The sequence below is a fragment of the Micropterus salmoides genome, unplaced genomic scaffold, assembly GCF_014851395.1.
Source record: "Micropterus salmoides isolate LMB-PRFRI ecotype aquatic unplaced genomic scaffold, ASM1485139v1 Ms_hic_scaffold_14, whole genome shotgun sequence".
NCBI lineage: Eukaryota > Metazoa > Chordata > Actinopteri > Centrarchiformes > Centrarchidae > Micropterus > Micropterus salmoides.
The window spans coordinates 9,681,664-9,699,430 of NW_024040485.1; the positions used below are offsets into that span (position 1 = coordinate 9,681,664).

General features: G+C 39.3%; 1 protein-coding gene across 1 annotated transcript in view; it reads left to right on the forward strand.

The window, feature by feature from the left end:
- Positions 1-13,528, forward strand: part of LOC119901830 (retinal-specific phospholipid-transporting ATPase ABCA4-like) — a 43,113-nt gene extending 29,585 nt beyond the window's left edge. Inside the window, exons 27-48 of the mRNA XM_038717536.1 lie at positions 446-618; positions 727-851; positions 1,047-1,145; positions 1,511-1,792; positions 2,032-2,064; positions 2,156-2,261; positions 2,342-2,416; positions 2,698-2,867; positions 3,377-3,554; positions 3,660-3,775; positions 4,003-4,150; positions 6,344-6,467; positions 6,847-6,976; positions 7,193-7,313; positions 8,790-8,852; positions 9,195-9,301; positions 9,917-10,058; positions 10,336-10,470; positions 10,772-10,875; positions 11,083-11,175; positions 11,647-11,896; positions 12,600-13,528. Of these exons, the coding sequence (XP_038573464.1) occupies positions 446-618; positions 727-851; positions 1,047-1,145; positions 1,511-1,792; positions 2,032-2,064; positions 2,156-2,261; positions 2,342-2,416; positions 2,698-2,867; positions 3,377-3,554; positions 3,660-3,775; positions 4,003-4,150; positions 6,344-6,467; positions 6,847-6,976; positions 7,193-7,313; positions 8,790-8,852; positions 9,195-9,301; positions 9,917-10,058; positions 10,336-10,470; positions 10,772-10,875; positions 11,083-11,175; positions 11,647-11,896; positions 12,600-12,716 (2,891 nt within the window). The 3' untranslated portion in view covers positions 12,717-13,528. The remainder of the gene's footprint in view (positions 1-445; positions 619-726; positions 852-1,046; positions 1,146-1,510; positions 1,793-2,031; positions 2,065-2,155; positions 2,262-2,341; positions 2,417-2,697; positions 2,868-3,376; positions 3,555-3,659; positions 3,776-4,002; positions 4,151-6,343; positions 6,468-6,846; positions 6,977-7,192; positions 7,314-8,789; positions 8,853-9,194; positions 9,302-9,916; positions 10,059-10,335; positions 10,471-10,771; positions 10,876-11,082; positions 11,176-11,646; positions 11,897-12,599) is intronic.
- The last annotated feature ends 4,239 nt before the right edge of the window (positions 13,529-17,767 follow it).

The window sequence follows — 17,767 nt, forward strand, 5'->3', positions numbered from 1 at the left end:
TATCACATGTAGGTAATTTGGATGTCATCTTGTAAAGTGCAGTATTCTGACATTAAAATGCTTATCTTTGACCAATTTGTTGGCAATAATTAAGCAGTTTAAGTGATCCATGAATCTAGAGCAGATGCTCTGCATGTACTGTTAAAAACAAAGCAGGGATTATGATATTCTTAGGCTTTATTTAGACAGTTTATTCTGCTTGCTTGCTCTTTTCTAGCACAGCACTGCTTTAAATTCAAATTCATACGTTTACTAAAATAATTATTTGTCAGCTGCATAGAATCTGAAAAAAAAATCTGAAATGTCAGATGAGTTTATGCGCCTCGCTCAGTGGAATCTCAGCGGTATGACTAAGCCTGCTTCTCCAGCTTGCTACCACTGCCTCTCGAGCAAATACTCCAATAGATATTTTATATACAGTACTTACTGTATCTTTTCTTCACAGAACCTAATGGTGTGACGCAGACTAACGGCATAACCCATGGTGCATCAGATAGCAGTGAAGGAAAGGGCTCCAGGCAGGTGAAAGGGGCCACTCTGATCCTGAAGCAGTTTCATGCGCTGCTGGTGAAGAGGTTTCACCACGCCATAAGAAGCCAGAAAGAGTTCCTGGCACAGGTATATGTGTATTTTTTGTATTGGTTTAAACTGTGCGTGCATTGTCTATGACTGACTCTCATACATCAGAGTGTTGTGACTTGCTTACTTGTATTTTGGCAATTTCAGATCGTCCTTCCTGCCAGTTTTGTCCTAATAGCTCTGATATTCACCACGATCGTCCCTCCGTTTGGAGAGTATCCAAGTCTGACTCTGACCCCCTGGATGTACGGACAGCAATTCACCTTCTTCAGGTCAGACCTCATGACAAACACGGATATGTCAAAAAAAAAAAGACACTAGCTTTAAAGAAACCATCAGTTACAGTATGAATCACATAAACACTGAGGTACCCGACACATTGGTCGTGATCATATTGCTTATATTTCTCCAGTCAGTTAGTAGCTTTAACTTAATTTTTCTTCTTCCATTTTGTCATCTCTATTTAGTAACGAGCAACCATTTGACCCCACAATGAAACGCTTCACAGAGCGCTTACTGAGCAGACCAGGCCTGGGGACACGCTGTATGGAAGGAGAATCACTAGGGTGAGTATCAGGACTTTTGACAGGACAAGACAGGACCATAATTACATGAGTACATCATATTTCATGAATTCAAATACTGGTACAGAAATCCCCCAACATGCATTCAAACATTTGGAGCTCAAGTAACAATTGCTGAATTCTTACCTGCTAAGCTCATCAGATGTTTGATCATCAAGTATACTGTCACATTATCATTAAGGCATCACATAACTGGTGACATATTTATCCAAGATATAATACAAGACTGTCATATAAATATTATTAATCCCATCCTCAAAAGACATTTTATGTGTTTTTAAGTTCTTATTGCAGCACCATGCTAATTCATTTTACCTTTTTGTATTTCTCCACTTATCTCCCTACAGAATGCCCTGTAGTAACAGCACATCAGAGTGGCAGGATCCTGACGTCTCTCCTCTAGTCAGCAACATCTTACAGAGTCCTGAGTGGAACCAGAGGAACCCGTCTCCTTCCTGCCAGTGCAGCTCCAGTAAGAAGCTTACCATGATGCCCATCTGTCCCATCGGAGCAGGCGGCCTGCCACCTCGCCAGCGGACCGAGGCCACGGGAGACACAATGCTGAACCTGACGGACAGGAACATCTCTGACTACCTGGTTAAAACCTACCCCAGTATCATCAGAGCCAGGCAGGTTGAAATGCAGTATATATCTGCATTCAAATGAAACTTAACGGAAAGACTTAAAGAAGAAATAGTGTGTTAAATCCCTAAATGGGCTTAAGAACATGTCACAAAGCAATTAAAACAAGGTTTAACATGACAGAAAAAACTTGCTTGTTCTGCAAATCATTTAGTTTGACCACTTTTTTCAACACATTTAAATAATTACCTCCCTGCTTGATTCAATTCTGAATTTCATTTCACAGTTTGAAGAGCAAATACTGGGTGAATGAACAAAGGTAATCATTTGTGCTTTATCGCTGCAAGTCCCTCTTGTCTCTCTTGTGTAACTGATGTGGGATACCGAGTGTAAATATTGTCTGTCCTCAGATATGGCGGCCTGTCGGTTGGAGGACAGCTTCCCATCCTGGACGTCAAACCCAAAGACATTCAGAATGTTTTCCACCAACTGGGAAGAATGCTCAACATCACAGCGGTACTCACTGTTTCTTTTGTTCATGAGACAAGTTTGTGGAGTCGATCAAGTGAGTTTATAATGAGCATTTTCTTTAACAGGGTTACTATTCTGGACTTGCACTCAGGGAAATTGGTCCTTTCTTACGATACATGGAAAGTGAATTCAATATAAAGGTAGGTGTGGGGTGGGTACAGTAGCAGGTTTTTCGACAAATAGCACATCAGCAAATGGTAGAAATTATGTGCAAACACTCATAGTCGCTGGTCTGACGTCTACCACTGGCGCTTTGCTTTTATATTACAAACCTTTCAGTTTATAGTCTTTTGTAGCTTTTCTTTAAAGGTTTTATATAAGAAAGGTCAGCTTGCAAGTCCCTGTATTGTATATCAGGACTGCAATTATCAAGTAAGAAGTTTGTGAGATGTGTTCAATTAACCCTGCTCCACTTTGTCAGGTTTGGTATAATAACAAAGGCTGGCACGCTATGGTGGCCTTCATGAATGTGGCCAATAACGCCATTCTGCGGGCCTTCCTGCCTCCGTCTGCCAAACCTGTCGATTTTGGCATCACCGCCGTCAACCACCCTCTGAACCTCACCAAAGAGCAGCTTTCCGAAGTCACAGTGTGAGTGTTACTTTTATATTTTATTTATTTGAAATCAAAATATTTGTTTGCACATTAACGAATACAATTATTCTAAAAGATATGTATACAAACACACTTTTATCTAAATATACTCAGATATGCATAAAGTTTAAAGTAGCTTGTGCTAAAGAGGAAGGGAACTCAAAATTTACACCCAACACCCAAAACTATTTTTTTCTCATTCCAGTTAACACTGTATACGCTAGCAAACTACATTTATACTCACACGAGTATAGTATATTTTATTGATGTGTTGTCTGGAATTTAGTTTTATTACTTTTAGTTTTTAGTTTCATTTTAATGCCAGTTTCCCCATAAAAAAAGATAAACACACACAAAAAATTAATCAGGATCATTACTGATACATGGCCATGTCTTTATCAAATTATTTTGTCGCCAAATGTTTTATTTGGCTTTAACTTAAAGCATTTTTATATTGATTACTAATTACACAATGGCCCTGACACTTTATCTGCTTCTCTCTTCAGGTTGACCACTTCAGTAGACGCTGTGGTGGCAATCTGCGTCATTTTCGCCATGTCCTTCATCCCTGCCAGCTTCGTCCTCTACCTCATCCAGGAGCGTGTGACCAAGGCCAAGCACCTACAGTTTGTCAGTGGGGTCAGCCCTTTAGTGTACTGGGTGGCCAACTTCTTCTGGGACATGGTAAGTCAAAATATTAAATTTAATATTAAAATTGATTATATATACAATATATCATTTTTTCACCTAGTCTTTGTCTCATGTGCATGCTTTGCATTTCTCCCCTAGGTTAACTACAGTCTCAGCACTGCATTGGTGGTTGGCATTTTCATGGCTTTTGACAAAAAGTGTTACACATCACCATCCAACCTGCCAGCACTAATAGCACTGCTTCTACTATATGGGTAAGGCTTTGCTTAGTTTGATTGAGCAAGTGAGTTATTAGGACATCTCACATCTTAACAAAAAACAAAGGAATTAATGAATGACATACAGGGGACTGCATATCAACTCTGTATAACAAGGAAATACACAGAGCGAGAACAAACAAACATACATGCCCGAAAAGGGATGAGGAAAAAACAACATGACTTGAATTTTTGAAATGTTTCTTGTTTAAAATATCTTATAGGTGGTCAGTGACGCCCATGATGTATCCCATGTCCTACTTATTCAACATCCCAAGTACTGCATATGTGTCCCTGTCCTGCATCAACCTGTTCATAGGCATCAACAGCAGCGCTATCACCTTCATCCTGGAGCTTTTTGAAAACAATCGGGTAAGTACATATAGATTGTGAAATATAGCAAGAAAAAAAACCCACAGCTAACACAAATAAATTATGTTAACAGGAATTCCCAAATTATCTTCCACTGTAAAGATGCACATTTGAATTAGTCTTGAAATCACATTAGTCTTGTATTAGTCTAACTGGTGAGAGCCCTCCTACACAAGTCAACAGTATTGTAGATCTGTGGCAAGTTTTACTGGTGTACTCCTTCACCTGCTAAAACCCATAACACCCCAAAGAGCCTAACCGCTGAGTGCATCAATTTATAAATGTACAAGTAAAAGCAGTATTTAGTTTTGGGGGGTAGCAGAACAAGCTTTGTAAACGTCTTTTTACACATCCACTAGACACGGAGCAAAATAAGCATTCATTTTAAATTGTGTTTGTGGCCAGCTGACAAATGTCCAATATTCACTCTCCACTATGTTCACCTGCTAGATGCTAGCTTTGTCCATTGTTTGATGCAGAGCAGGTAGGTGTACAATGGGTTTTAGAGCTTTTTTGCTGAAAATGGCTGCCTGCTGCTGCTAGAAACAGGGTTGATAAAAGGTGGCAAACTGAAAGCAGTAAAATTATGAGGCGTACAACTAAAACAATTACCTGAAATATGTTAAAACGCTGCGTAAAGCTGAGGGGAACTACAAACGACACCTTTCACATTACACTGATTAGTGCAGCTTCAAAAAGGGACACACATCTATTCTTTTAATATTATCCAAGGATCAAACATCATTTGTCAGATGTTTCTGCTGCCCCCATGTGGCCAAAAAAAATCAATCATTGCAGCATAAATTGCAAGGAAGTTTGACTCTTTTGATGACTCATACCGATTCATTACTTCTAAGTGAATCCATGTCTGAAGTGTTGAATAGGGCACTAGGGAGCAGACAAATATATCTTAGTTTAGAGCAACATCAGATTAATGTTACAGCACAATGGCAGAGACAGGGCAATCAAAATCAGGTTTGCTGAGAGGGACACTGTGAATACAGCAGGAAAAGCACAGGCGTTATCAATGGCTCCGCTCCATAACTAAGCCGTGACAGTGAGTGGAAAAGAATAAACAAAACATACCTCTACAACACATTTTTTTATGTTTTAAACTATAATTCTGGCCATGCCTTATCTCACACATTAAAATAAAAACAATCAAGTTGGAGGAAAGACATGTAGCGGGGAAATGGCACAGATGCTACTCTGTCAAAAAGTGGAGATGATCCTGTTTGCCAGATGGTTCGCTCCACCGCACATCTGTGCTCCTCTGTTCTGCGCTCACTGATGAATCTTGCAATGGGTGAGTCATGAGAGAAGGTGGCACGACCCATATCTTTGTTATGGCAATATTTCCAGGAGTCTAAACTTAGAGCTTATTCGTCACCAACAATAAATAACAACTGAATGCACTCCTACGATTACTTGTCTGAGAATTCATAAACGAGTCACTTTGGTTTAGTGAATACATGTGCACTGGGGGGGAGGGATTCAGTATTCGATTTTGGTGTTATAACAACGGCAGAGACTTGACGGTGTGTGCAAAACAAAGCTGAACAGTGATCACTTCCTACACTACTCAATCTTCGCAAAATTTCCAAAATCCACAGACGATACCGGAGAGAACAGCCTGATCTCATATCAGATGTATAATAAAAATAGGAATAGTCATGTACTCCTGTCCTAGACGACAAGAGACCCTGATGAACAGGAGGAGCAGTCCACGTGATTTAAACATGCTGGGCGTGTACACTTGGCCAAAGCTCTGATGACCTGGGTTCAATTACAAATGCATGCAAATGAGTTTTCGGTTTTAAATGTGGCGCTTATGTTTTCAGCAAGTTTTTAAAGTTGAATAATGAATAAAAACCTACAGTATGCATAAGTTGAACTGAAGTTGTTTCAGTGAATTAATTGGTGTTGTTTGCATGCGCTGTTCATACTTGGGTAAACAGAAGGGCAATTCAGCATTTCATAAGATATAATGGAAATCTTGTGTATGAGAACACAATGCTGAGATGGTTATGCAGTGATGCAAAGTCTTCCATAAAATACAGAGCTTCTGAATTGAAGTTTAATTTAGTTAGAATTATTTGTATTATTATATTTGTGTATACTGCTTACTGTATGTTGGAGGGTTCCATCAATCCTGCACTCAAGTGAAATGTAAATGTGTATGTGTGTTTCCAGTCCTTATTGATGTTCAATGAGTGGCTAAAGAAATGCCTGCTGGTGCTCCCTCACTTCTGCCTGGGGCGAGGACTGATAGACATGGCCATGAACCAGGCTGTTACTGATGTTTATGCCAGATTTGGTAAGTACGGTATACTGTTCCATGTGTTTTCCATCATTATTTCACGATACGTAGCACACTGTCCATCACTCAAAATATTTCAAATAATATGATCAGAAATCCTGCTTTTTTGATGATTGTTTTTTAATTGGTGGCATAAATCTGGAAATTGTTTACTAGATTTTACAAAATCGCACCTTTGTAATCATAGTTCTAGTTAATACTTACCAGTGACCAGTGACTTCTTTGTCTGCCTGACTTCAATGAAACATACTTGCAAACTCCTACAGTAGAAGACTTGAGTTATCGCTCTCCTGGCTACTGGGAAATGGTGTTTGTACAGCTTGTGACATAAAAGAAAATACTTTTTTTTCAGTACAGACCTCATTTCTGTTTTCAGGTGAAGAGTACACACAAGACCCTTTCCGGTGGGACTTTGTGGGGAAAAATGTTGCTTTCATGGCAGTGGAAGGCTTAGTCTACTTCATTATCAATCTTCTGATCCAGTATCGTTTCTTCTTGGACCACTGGTAAGGGACTGGCTAAACACTGATCAGCACACTGTACATGTTTACATACACAGAGTCTAAATCTTTTATTACAACAGCGTCTTGACCTTTCCAAGGAATCTTGACCAGGGCAGTTCTTTCACACGGGGTCAGAACTCATACCTGCCTATTAACAGATAAAGTGCAGTTTAGTTGTACTAGATTCTTCCCAGCAGATGATTTTCTTGCACCCTTCAGGTTATCAGACAAAAACCAGACTCCAATACAAGATGAGGATGATGACGTGGCAGCAGAGAGGCGAAGAATTTATGACGGAGGGAGCAAGACAGACATCCTGCAGCTCAGAGACCTCTCTAAGGTAAAAACCACTTTTTTCCACCATGGTTTTCTGTGTCTTGTCTGTGACTTCATCATGGTATCTCAATTTCATATTTTACTTTAGACCGCAGTAGACTTTGTATGTAATATAAGCTCATTGATTTCTTCCTGACCATTCTATAATGTAATTTAATTTTTTCAAGTCCAGGTCAATTTTCATTTTAATTTAATTTTTAATTTGGAAAGAATTTCTTAAACATGGACACGACAGTGCAGATGAAAAATGACAAATAACACAGCAAGTCTCTGACAAACAAGTGTTATGACTTCCATTGATCCATCCATCTTCAACCACTTATCTGGGGTCGGGTCACAGGGGCAGCAGCTCCATCAGGGGACCCCAAACTTCCCTTTCCCGAGCCATATTAACTTGCTCTGACTGGGGGATCCCGAGACGTTCCCAGACCAGTGTGGAGATATAATCTCCACCTAGTCCTGGGTCTTACCCGAGGCCAAGTGTTACGACATGTAATGTAATGAACATTAGCTTCAGTGGTCGACCAATATGGGTTTTTCAATGCCCGATGCCGATATTTAGAAAACAGGGCAGCCGCCGGCCGATAATACCGATATCAAACAAAGAAAAGTCATGTATCATGTACAGTCTAATTTTCATCGTTATCCTAGCCAGTAACATGTTGTTTTAGATGGATTTTCTATTAATTAACGTAATAGAAAAACACATTGGGTTATGCTGCAGATTTCACAAGGTGACTGGTGTTTGAGGAAGAGCAGGGTACAGTTTGTCAGAAGTGGCGTCATTCACCTGCATTATTCTCTACATTAATACAATATATATTTAACGCAAGCCAGTAATGGTTTTAGATTAGATTAGCTGTCATTTAGGATGATATATCGGCCTCATGAATGCAGGTTTCTGCTGATTAATCTATTACTAGCTGATAAAATATTCAATTTTATATTCAGTATTCATTAGTTTCTGTTTTCTTAGGTAGAAATTAAAGAATCTATTAAAAGTCACTCAATGTGGCATAATGGCGTCTGAAATAAGTGGTCAGAAAAGGGGGCAGGTTATGTTTTTCTTTTTTTCTTGCTCAGGGTGGGGGGTGGAGGGGGGTGGGAGAGTTTGTCTGTCATTATTAGGAATGCAGAGGAGTGTGTTTCAGCTGTTGTCTCCGAATAATAATTTTTGATCTTTCATTCTGGGGAAAAAAATATCACAGTTCATATAGGCCATAACAGCAGACAAAGAAAAAGAAAATTAAAGATTAAAGCACACTATATAAAAAATGTAACATACACTATAAAGTGCAGATCAAATAATTGCATGCTAAAAGACAATATATGCAGGCAGATTAATGCTGTGGGGAAAAAAATGGATATGGCATATTTTATAGTCTATCATGTGTTTGTTTTTCTGATCTTGAAATTTGGTATTGTTTTCCAAAGTACTACACAAATCAGTTATTATTGTTTCCCTGCCTTCTCTGCACAGACGTATGTGGGCAGGAAGAGGGCAGCTGTGGACCGGATTTGCGTTGGTGTCCCTGCAGGAGAGGTAAAGTCACAGAGTTCTTTTATATTGAGAGCTACTACTGCCTTTTTAAAAATGTTAAGAGATGCAGATAACAAGCAGTAGTTGTTTTTTATCAGCAGCTCTTAATATGAAGCATATTTTCTGGACATCTAGTTTCTTTTTTTTATCCGGTGTGTTCTGTGTTTTCTGATGTAGTTTTCTCATGTTCTTTATTGATGCATGCAGTAGAAGAGCATTTAATGAAGCCAAATAGAATATTAAAGTTTCAAAAGGATATTAGTAGTCTTTCTATCATAGTTTCAGCAGCATTTCAGCTGAATGTGTCCTCGCATTGAGAGCCTGATTGTCTTTGTGTACCATTAGTGCTTCGGCCTCTTGGGAGTTAATGGAGCTGGAAAGACGACGACCTTCAAAATGCTGACTGGTGACACTGATGTCACCTCTGGGGAGGCTACTGTGGTTGGTTACAGGTACATAAAGATCAGTCAAAAATGTCCCTGGTCGATAGAACACAGACTCTGCTCAGGGCCGGATCAGACTTTGCTTTTGGTTTATCCTGCGCGCAGTTCCAGATGGGAGACGACCAGAAACAGTCCAACGAGTTAGAAAGTTTAATCACACAAAGGTCAATCTGCCGTAATTCTGTTTGATGACGCAATGTGACCAACCCACGTGGTACTCACAGAATAAGGCTAGGAACTAGGACTTAATCGAAAAGTCCTAGTGTCTCAGAACACTTTTTGCTGTGGAGCTACTATAAAGTAATTTTGGTGCTAATATTCTATATGTTGAAAACTTATTGGAACATAACAGTTTTCCTCTCAGAATACAATTTGTTGGACACTAACCTCTATTAAAACCCAAATTAATGTCAGTCTGTATGTTAGGTTAAATGTAATTGTTTGTCATTCTGTTCAGTTTTTACATAAAAGCAATCAGCTTCCTCTCAGCTCGGCGCGACATGTTTTAAAAAATGGCTGTGTTAGTCTAACCCCCACTCAGAATAGTTTAATGTTTCGTTTTTCTCATGTAGTTGGCTGTATCGGCTCTCTGCAATGAATGGCACCTTGTGTCTTGTTTTGTAGCATCCTGAATGAGATTCTGGACGTGCACCAGAACATGGGCTACTGCCCTCAATTTGATGCCATCGACGAGCTCCTAACCGGCAGGGAGCATCTGTACCTCTACGCTCGTCTCAGAGGGGTACCTGAGTCAGAGATCCGCAGAGTGAGTAGGACTCCAGCTGTCTTAAAACTTCAAGGATTTCATCCTGCTGGCTGAATGAAACCACCATTTGGCTCAGCTCTGCATAGAGACATTTATGTCGGTTTTATTTATTTTGTTTTGTACATTGTCGCTTCACTGTTGTTCAGTGTTCACTAATGTGTGTTTTGTCCTTTTAAGAATGGCTCTGTTAACAGTAGGGGTTCCCCGTCCTAAAAATGTAAGTCACATTTGGATGGACATGCACACCAAATGCATATTTCCCCCCTTCCCCCTTTAGGTGGCAGAGTGGGGCATCCAGAAGCTGGGTCTGACAGAGTATGCCAGCCGCTGTGCAGGGACCTACAGTGGAGGCAACAAGCGCAAACTCTCCACAGCCATCGCCATGATTGGTTGCCCAGCGCTGGTGCTTCTGGTGAGTTAGCCAATGACAGGGAGCTCATGAGCCCATTGTTTGGGTTTTTGGGTTTTATGCAGGGATTTATCAATGAAATGGTCTATGGATCCAGATGGGAAGCCATATGGGTTCAGTCAAGCCTGGCCACAAATGTTTTTATACATTGGCAGGCAACTGCACAGTTGAGTTCAAATTGGCATAAATCTGAGATCTTTGCCATATGCTGATAAGAGATAAGGATTTGGTCTGTGTTCATATGGAATTATGTGCTCAGAGAGAGTCAAGTTTGTTGTTTGTTTGTGGCTGTGTGTGTGTTTAGGATGAGCCCACGACAGGGATGGACCCCCACTCCCGGCGCTTCCTGTGGAATGCCATCATGAGTGTCATTCAAGACGGCAGGGCTGTGGTGCTAACATCACACAGGTTTGACATCTAATAATGAATTTAATACACTGTACACACCTGCTGCAGCAGCTGACAAAACACAGTTAACTCTTCTGCCAACAATTGTTGATTGAATCATGACTAGATTGGCATTTGCTTGATTTTACCATAGACATCTGTGAAATTATGATTTATGGCTTGTAGCAGCAGAAGAAATAAAGATGGATTATGGTTGTTTCCCACCAGTATGGAGGAGTGTGAAGCCCTCTGCACTCGACTGGCCATCATGGTCAATGGGACCTTCAAGTGTCTGGGTACCATCCAGCATCTCAAATACAAGTAAGATGTTTTCTGTATTTTAGTAGGCTTGCACAGTGTTTGGATTGGATAATATTAAAATATCATGATTCCTAACTTTTAAAACATAGAAGTTAAACGGTTTCTCATGATCATGGTACAGACAGTTTGTAAGCATCAAAATTTATGTTCCTAAATGCATTGGACCTTTCTGTGGGTCTTAATATATTAAAGAAAAAGAAAATTCAAACTTTGAAAATACTAACAATATGAAGTTGTACAACTTTGGGAGATTAAACACAGCTGCAATGTTATTGTTTGAATTTTTGGTCAACAATGAAGTTACAATTTTAGCAATTCTAAGGTAGTCCAAGTTGTGGATATTAATTTAGTATAGTAGTAGTAGTATAATGGAGGCCGAGCTGGAGTAGGTGAAATCACAGTCAGTATAAGAAAACTGGAATGTATCCTGAAAAATGTCCAATATCTTCACACTGCATTTCCTTGATCCAGATTTGGTGACGGCTACGTCGTGACTATGAAAATCAAGGCAGCTAAACCGGGCTTGTCCCCAGATCTGGAGCCTGTCGAGAGCTTCATCGAGAGCTCTTTCCCCGGCTGTGTTCAGAGGGAGAAGCACTACAACACGCTGCAGTATGAGATAGCCGCCTCCTCCCTTGCCAGAATATTTCAGCTGGTGGTGGCCAATAAAGAAAGGCTCAGCATCGAAGACTACTCTGTTTCCCAGACAACACTGGACCAGGTACTGTACATATGAACAGGGGAAATGACCAAAAAGCCTCAACCTGTGTATAATAAATGTGAAGGAACAATTGTGAATCACCTCCCAATAACTTAATTTAAAATACAATCTCATATAATACGATTGGATTTCAATAGTCTTCATGTTTAAATAATAAATTGTATCATAATTTCATAAAAAAACAAAACAAGAACAATGAAACCAATCACTGCATGCTTTTTCCATCAAGCCATTTGACCGACTGTTAAACATTACACAGTAATGCCACTTTGGGACTCTGCCAGAATAAGACAACAAATCCAACCTTTCTACTTCAGTTACACATATAAAGCTCCCACAGCCATATCTTCTTTCCTCTTTCTGTCTTCTATAAGATTAGGTTCAGTTATTAAATGTTTAACTTCATTTCTTCTTATAAGCTTGACATAATATACTGTCAATTGACTGTATATAAAGACGGCAGGTCAGTATAGTCATTTTAGGTAGTTCTTATCGCACTGATGTATGTTCAAGTGTTCATTTTTCTGATAAGTTTGGTTTTGAGTTACTAAGTGGGGCTATGATTCTGTCGCTAAAACTTATCGCTTGAAATCAGTAAAGTATGACTTAACCATCCTGAGCCGATGCATTTTCGTGCTTTTATGCCTTGGGGCAGTACATTTTTTTTTTCCTTTTGTACTGAATTATTATGTCTGTTGTGCAGGTGTTTGTCAACTTTGCCAAGCAACAGACGGGAGAGGATGAGGACATTACATTACACAGACGAACAGCAGGTGGAAGAAAAGACATCAAGATCTCGCCAGTGCAGAGGAAAACTTGAGAATGTCACCTGTGAATGTACAGAAACACAGATGTAAAGGTGTTACTTTTTGGGGAAGCAATATACCTTTCCACATTCCACAAATTCAAAAGCCACCTTTAATATTTTACTAGCCAAATTGCTTTTTAGAGTTGAGACGAGCCTGGCCAGTTACCTGCCAAAGTGACTGCTAGAACAGTTCGTTTTTACAGCCACAGACAAACTTTACAAGCCTTTGGCTGCAAACACAGAGGTAATCTTCCTCACTATTATAAAAAACAAGCATGTCTGGCACAAGACTTCAAATCATGTGTATTAACAGCAGAAACCGATGCAAAAACAAAATACATGGGAAAGAACAATTTTTGCCTGGATTGACTGGCTTGTATAAATGTGTATATATTTGTGTAACGAACACTTAAGCACCTTAGAAGCAGTATTTTTTAATGGTTACATTAAATGCACACACCTCAATTTTTGTGACATATGTAAACAAATTTAATTTAACATTGGTTATCTGTTTTTCCAATACACATTTACTATCGTTTCCATCCTTTTACTGAAGTATTCTTTGTCTGCTGTATTTCATACATTGCCATGTTATGTTGTTCTCCAGTGTCACTACAAAAATAGCACAAACTATTCCTCTTGAAGGATTACATTTAAGGGAAACAAAGGTAGTTAGATTAATATAGCTGTTGATGGAGGAATTATATTTTGTATCTGACCAAAGAAAACTTTAACATGCTTTATACTTTATGCTCTGCGCTCTCGTGACTAGCTGATTTGTACTGCATCATGAGTCCCAAATAAAACTCTCCAAAGTTTCATAATTTATGTGAAGTGCAGAATTTCTTAAATATATGTACTAATTTCAGCTCCCTTCTCTTCTCTCGGGCTAATAGTTGCTACAGTGGGTTCGGCAGTGAGAAAAAGAGTTTTTCACTTCGGTGACCTGCGCTGGAAAGCTAAGAAAGCCAGTCCAAGTCAGCGGAGTGGCTGAGAGATAGCTTTGCATGGGGGCTAAGGCGACACTTTGCTGAGTGGCTTGTCACAACCTGCATTTATCTGACACACAGTCCAATTACTGTCCTCCTGCAGCAAGTGGCAGTATCATTGCCTCAGGCCGCCCACTAGCCTGAATTTCATTGGCTACCTCAAAGAAACAAAGGGATGATGGCACTGTGCAATTCGCGGCTGCTAATTAATTCTCTGGTGAGGATCTCATGCTCCTCTCCTGCCCATATGGTCATCTGGGTGAAGCTGATGAGCATGAATAGGTCCGCTGTGGGAGAGCAAACGAGTCATACTCTAACAGGCTGTGAAATATGACATAATATGTTTGTGTACTGCTGAATACTGAAAAGAGCTAACTTAGAGCACCTGGGGTTATTTATCAGAACCAAACCAAATATTGTCAATGTGCACACATTTATATGAACAACATTGTCGTTATATTAGGTTAAATCACAAGGGCACAAAATATTTGTAATTTGTGCATGCCACATAATGCCAAATGAGCAGTAGTGGAAGAAGTAAAGCATACCCATAACTGTTAAAACATACTTGCCTTCCTTTGTCAGATCCTTTAGTCCAAAGCAACACACAAAACCTCATCACAAGCATTCAATCCATGTAAGAGCAAGAGCTACTTATAATCCAAAATTGTATCCCTTCTAAACAAATAACAAAAAGCATGTTTAGTGTTTTTTTGTACAAAGGATAAATGGATTTTAATGAAAGCCAGCGCACAGACTCTGTAATATCAATCATACAGCAATCAAAGCTAAAATTAGCCACCATATGCCACTGCTCATGTGGCCTTACAAAGTTATAAACTAGCTAAAAGCTATAAACAGAAAAGTATTGATTGAATTGAACAAGATTTAATTGTGTTGCTTCTTTATTAAATTAAGGAAGAATGTGTTATTTTCTCCTGCGATGGACTGGCAACCTGTCCAGGGTGTACCCTGCCTTGTGCCCGATGTCAGCTGGGATTGGCTCCAGCCCCCCCGCGACCCTGTATGCAGGATAAGCGGTTGACGATGGATGGATGGATGGATGGATGGTGTTATTTTCTCTTTCAAAATTTAGGGAAATGCGCATGCTTTTTTCCAGAGACAGAGAGGACTGATTCCACCCCAGGAAATTAGCTGTAACTCCCCTAAAATCGCAAATTGTCACCATTATATTTCTACTTTTGCACTAATTAAACAAACAATTTATATTGTGGATATAAGCCACGTTTATCTACTTTATTTATATAGTCTTGGGTAGTTTGACATGTTTATGTATATATATACCCGCCAAATAATTGCAATGGAGTGACAAATACAATATTTCCCTTTGCAATGTGGTGGAGTATAGATATAAAGTAGCATACAATTTAAATACACAGCAGTGTACAATAACCTCAGTAAGTTTGCGATTGTTTTCCATGTGGCAAAAAACTATTCTACTGGAACTGTTCCAAAATTATTGTTGACTTCAGACTCCTTGGCTCTTATTGTTATAATTTGACATGTCTCCGTCACCTCTATCAGCTAAATGTGAAGTTAATTAAGTTTAATGAAATGTCAGCTTGACTGCCTGAATGTAGTGCAACAGCCACAAAAGTAAAGTGAAGTGAATGTGACCTTTGACTTTGAAAAATCAAAAACAAGCTACTGCACACTGATCTGACTTTACTGCATTTATTGAGAGCAATGCATTTCGCCCATTGCTTCTTCAGGCTCACACAGTGAAATTACAAAAACACTCACAGGTGTGCTAAGGTGTTATTAGTATCCCAACAGATCAAAAAACATAAAAAAATATATATTAATAGTGCTGAGCAACAATAAAAATGTTAAGCGTGATTAATTACATGATTTTCTTGCGATTAATCTCATTGTTACGCGCAAATGAATAATGAATTTGATTTAAATGTACTGCAAACACTTTAAAAAATAAGGTGCTTTTTACCAGCAGTATTCCCTTTAAAATATTTCTTGTCAACTTAAACATTAATGTAATCAAATAAAGTATAAAACCAAAGCTATTTGCCACTGCCAGGGCATTACCTGTTATCTAGCTTGTTAAAACAAGTTACCATCAGAGTTCAGTTTTCTTGTTTGAATCTATTCCTGTTTTACTAAATAGGACATCAACAGGAGGGAATTTGCATGGCAGAGCCGCAAAACTAGATGAAGGCAAAGTTATGTGTAACTTCAACATAAGTTAAATAGGCTACAGCTGTGTAGCGCACAGAAGCCGTTGCCATGGTTACTATTCATAGAGCGCCTGCCGTTTACTCGCGGAGCGCTTGTCTCCTGTTCACCTGACGAGCGCAGAGCAACCCCGCCGGGCCAAGCGACTATGTTGCAATTTTAAGAACGTTCCTAAGACCGACATCTTCCCCAATACTAATCAGCATGCAGTGTGTAGCTATCAACTTCGATATGACACTTGATCGCTTGTCTTGCTTATGTTTATCTACTTCTCCCACACGCTGCATCCAACGTAGTCTGCCGAATCCTCCCTCCGCTGCTTGTTTTGGTGGGTGATTTGCAGGCTGATCAACATCCCACCCCTCCTGTGACCCATGGTTTGACTAGCCTATGTATAGGACTATTCAGAGCCAGTGAGCAACAGACAAAATAATAATAATAAAAGCCACGTTAATGTGAGTTAAAATAATTGTCGGCAATTAATTAATGCCTTAACGCGATAATTAACTTGCCCTAATTTTTAACATACATAAGTCACAAGAATTACATCATTACAGGAATTCGTAAGTATCTCAAGGCAAATAACCTGAAGTTCCTACCTCTGTAATATAGGCTAGCCTACCCCTAAAGAGGAGGACAGGACACTCAGTATCTCAACTTTCCCTGAAGGTAAAACACACATCAGAGAAAGATATATAATCATCAACATCATCATAGGAATGAGCTGAAATCTAGTGTCTCATTAAGTCCATGAGGCTCAATCATGTTCAATTCATGAATCCAAATCCTTCTTAAAAGTTGGTTAATCAGGTTACCCCCTCTTGGATTAGGACTCAGTCTTTCAATGCCAAAACATTTAAGGGAAATAGCCAAACCATGGCTTTTCTCTTTATAATGTCTACCAATGGCATAATCCATGTTTCCATTTCTAATGGCTGCCTTATGCTCTGCCACTCTTACTTTAAGATTCCGTACAGTTTGGCCACATACAGTAGGCCACATGGACTCACATGGAGTCCATTTGGGGGGTAACCTGATTAACCAACTTTAAGAAGGGAGGGAGCCTGAAGAAGCAATGGGCAAAACATGTTGTTCACAATAAATGCAGTAAAGTCAGATCAGTGCGCAGTAGTTTGTTTTTGATTTTTCATAGTCTCAGCCTGATATCTACCAGCACCTGACTGTTGTTGCTATGCACGGGGAATTTCTTGTTTTGAATGTGACCTTTGTTTATTATACATGCAAATATTAGTTATTAATTTACTGCTGCAGTCTAAATTATTAAGACTTAAATTAACTGAAAACTCACAAGAGGTTCAGTCTCATACACTATTATACTGTAACACTGCAATAGATTTTGCCCAGAATATGAAATATGAACATATGCTGTAAAAGACAGGTAATCCTTTTTTTGCTGGCTTGTTATAAATCAGGTACTGAAATGCTGTTTTTAGATGAAAGATTTCATGCTCACCTGGTGGTGTACACAGTGGGTGATCAATGCAGCAGCAAATCCCCAGTGATAAAAGTGTTCTGCGAAGAAGAACGTGAAAGGTTTTTCTATTATTACTGTAATAATATCGAAACTCCCAGTCCACGTTTTGCTTTCATAATCAAATTGACAGAAACTCTTGAGTTCGCTTGTGCAGCTGTTATTTCTTCTTGAAGTCATAACTCTGAACACAAGACATGATACACATATTTTTAGATTCAGCGTGATTTGCATTATTCCGCTTAGAAATCATAGGAAAGGAGGAGCTTTTAACTCCAGACGTTGCCTGTGAATCATCACATTGTAAAGTTAAATCCAGTGCGAGTTGTCGTATGGCTGTGCATCGCTGCCACCATGACAAAAACTACTTG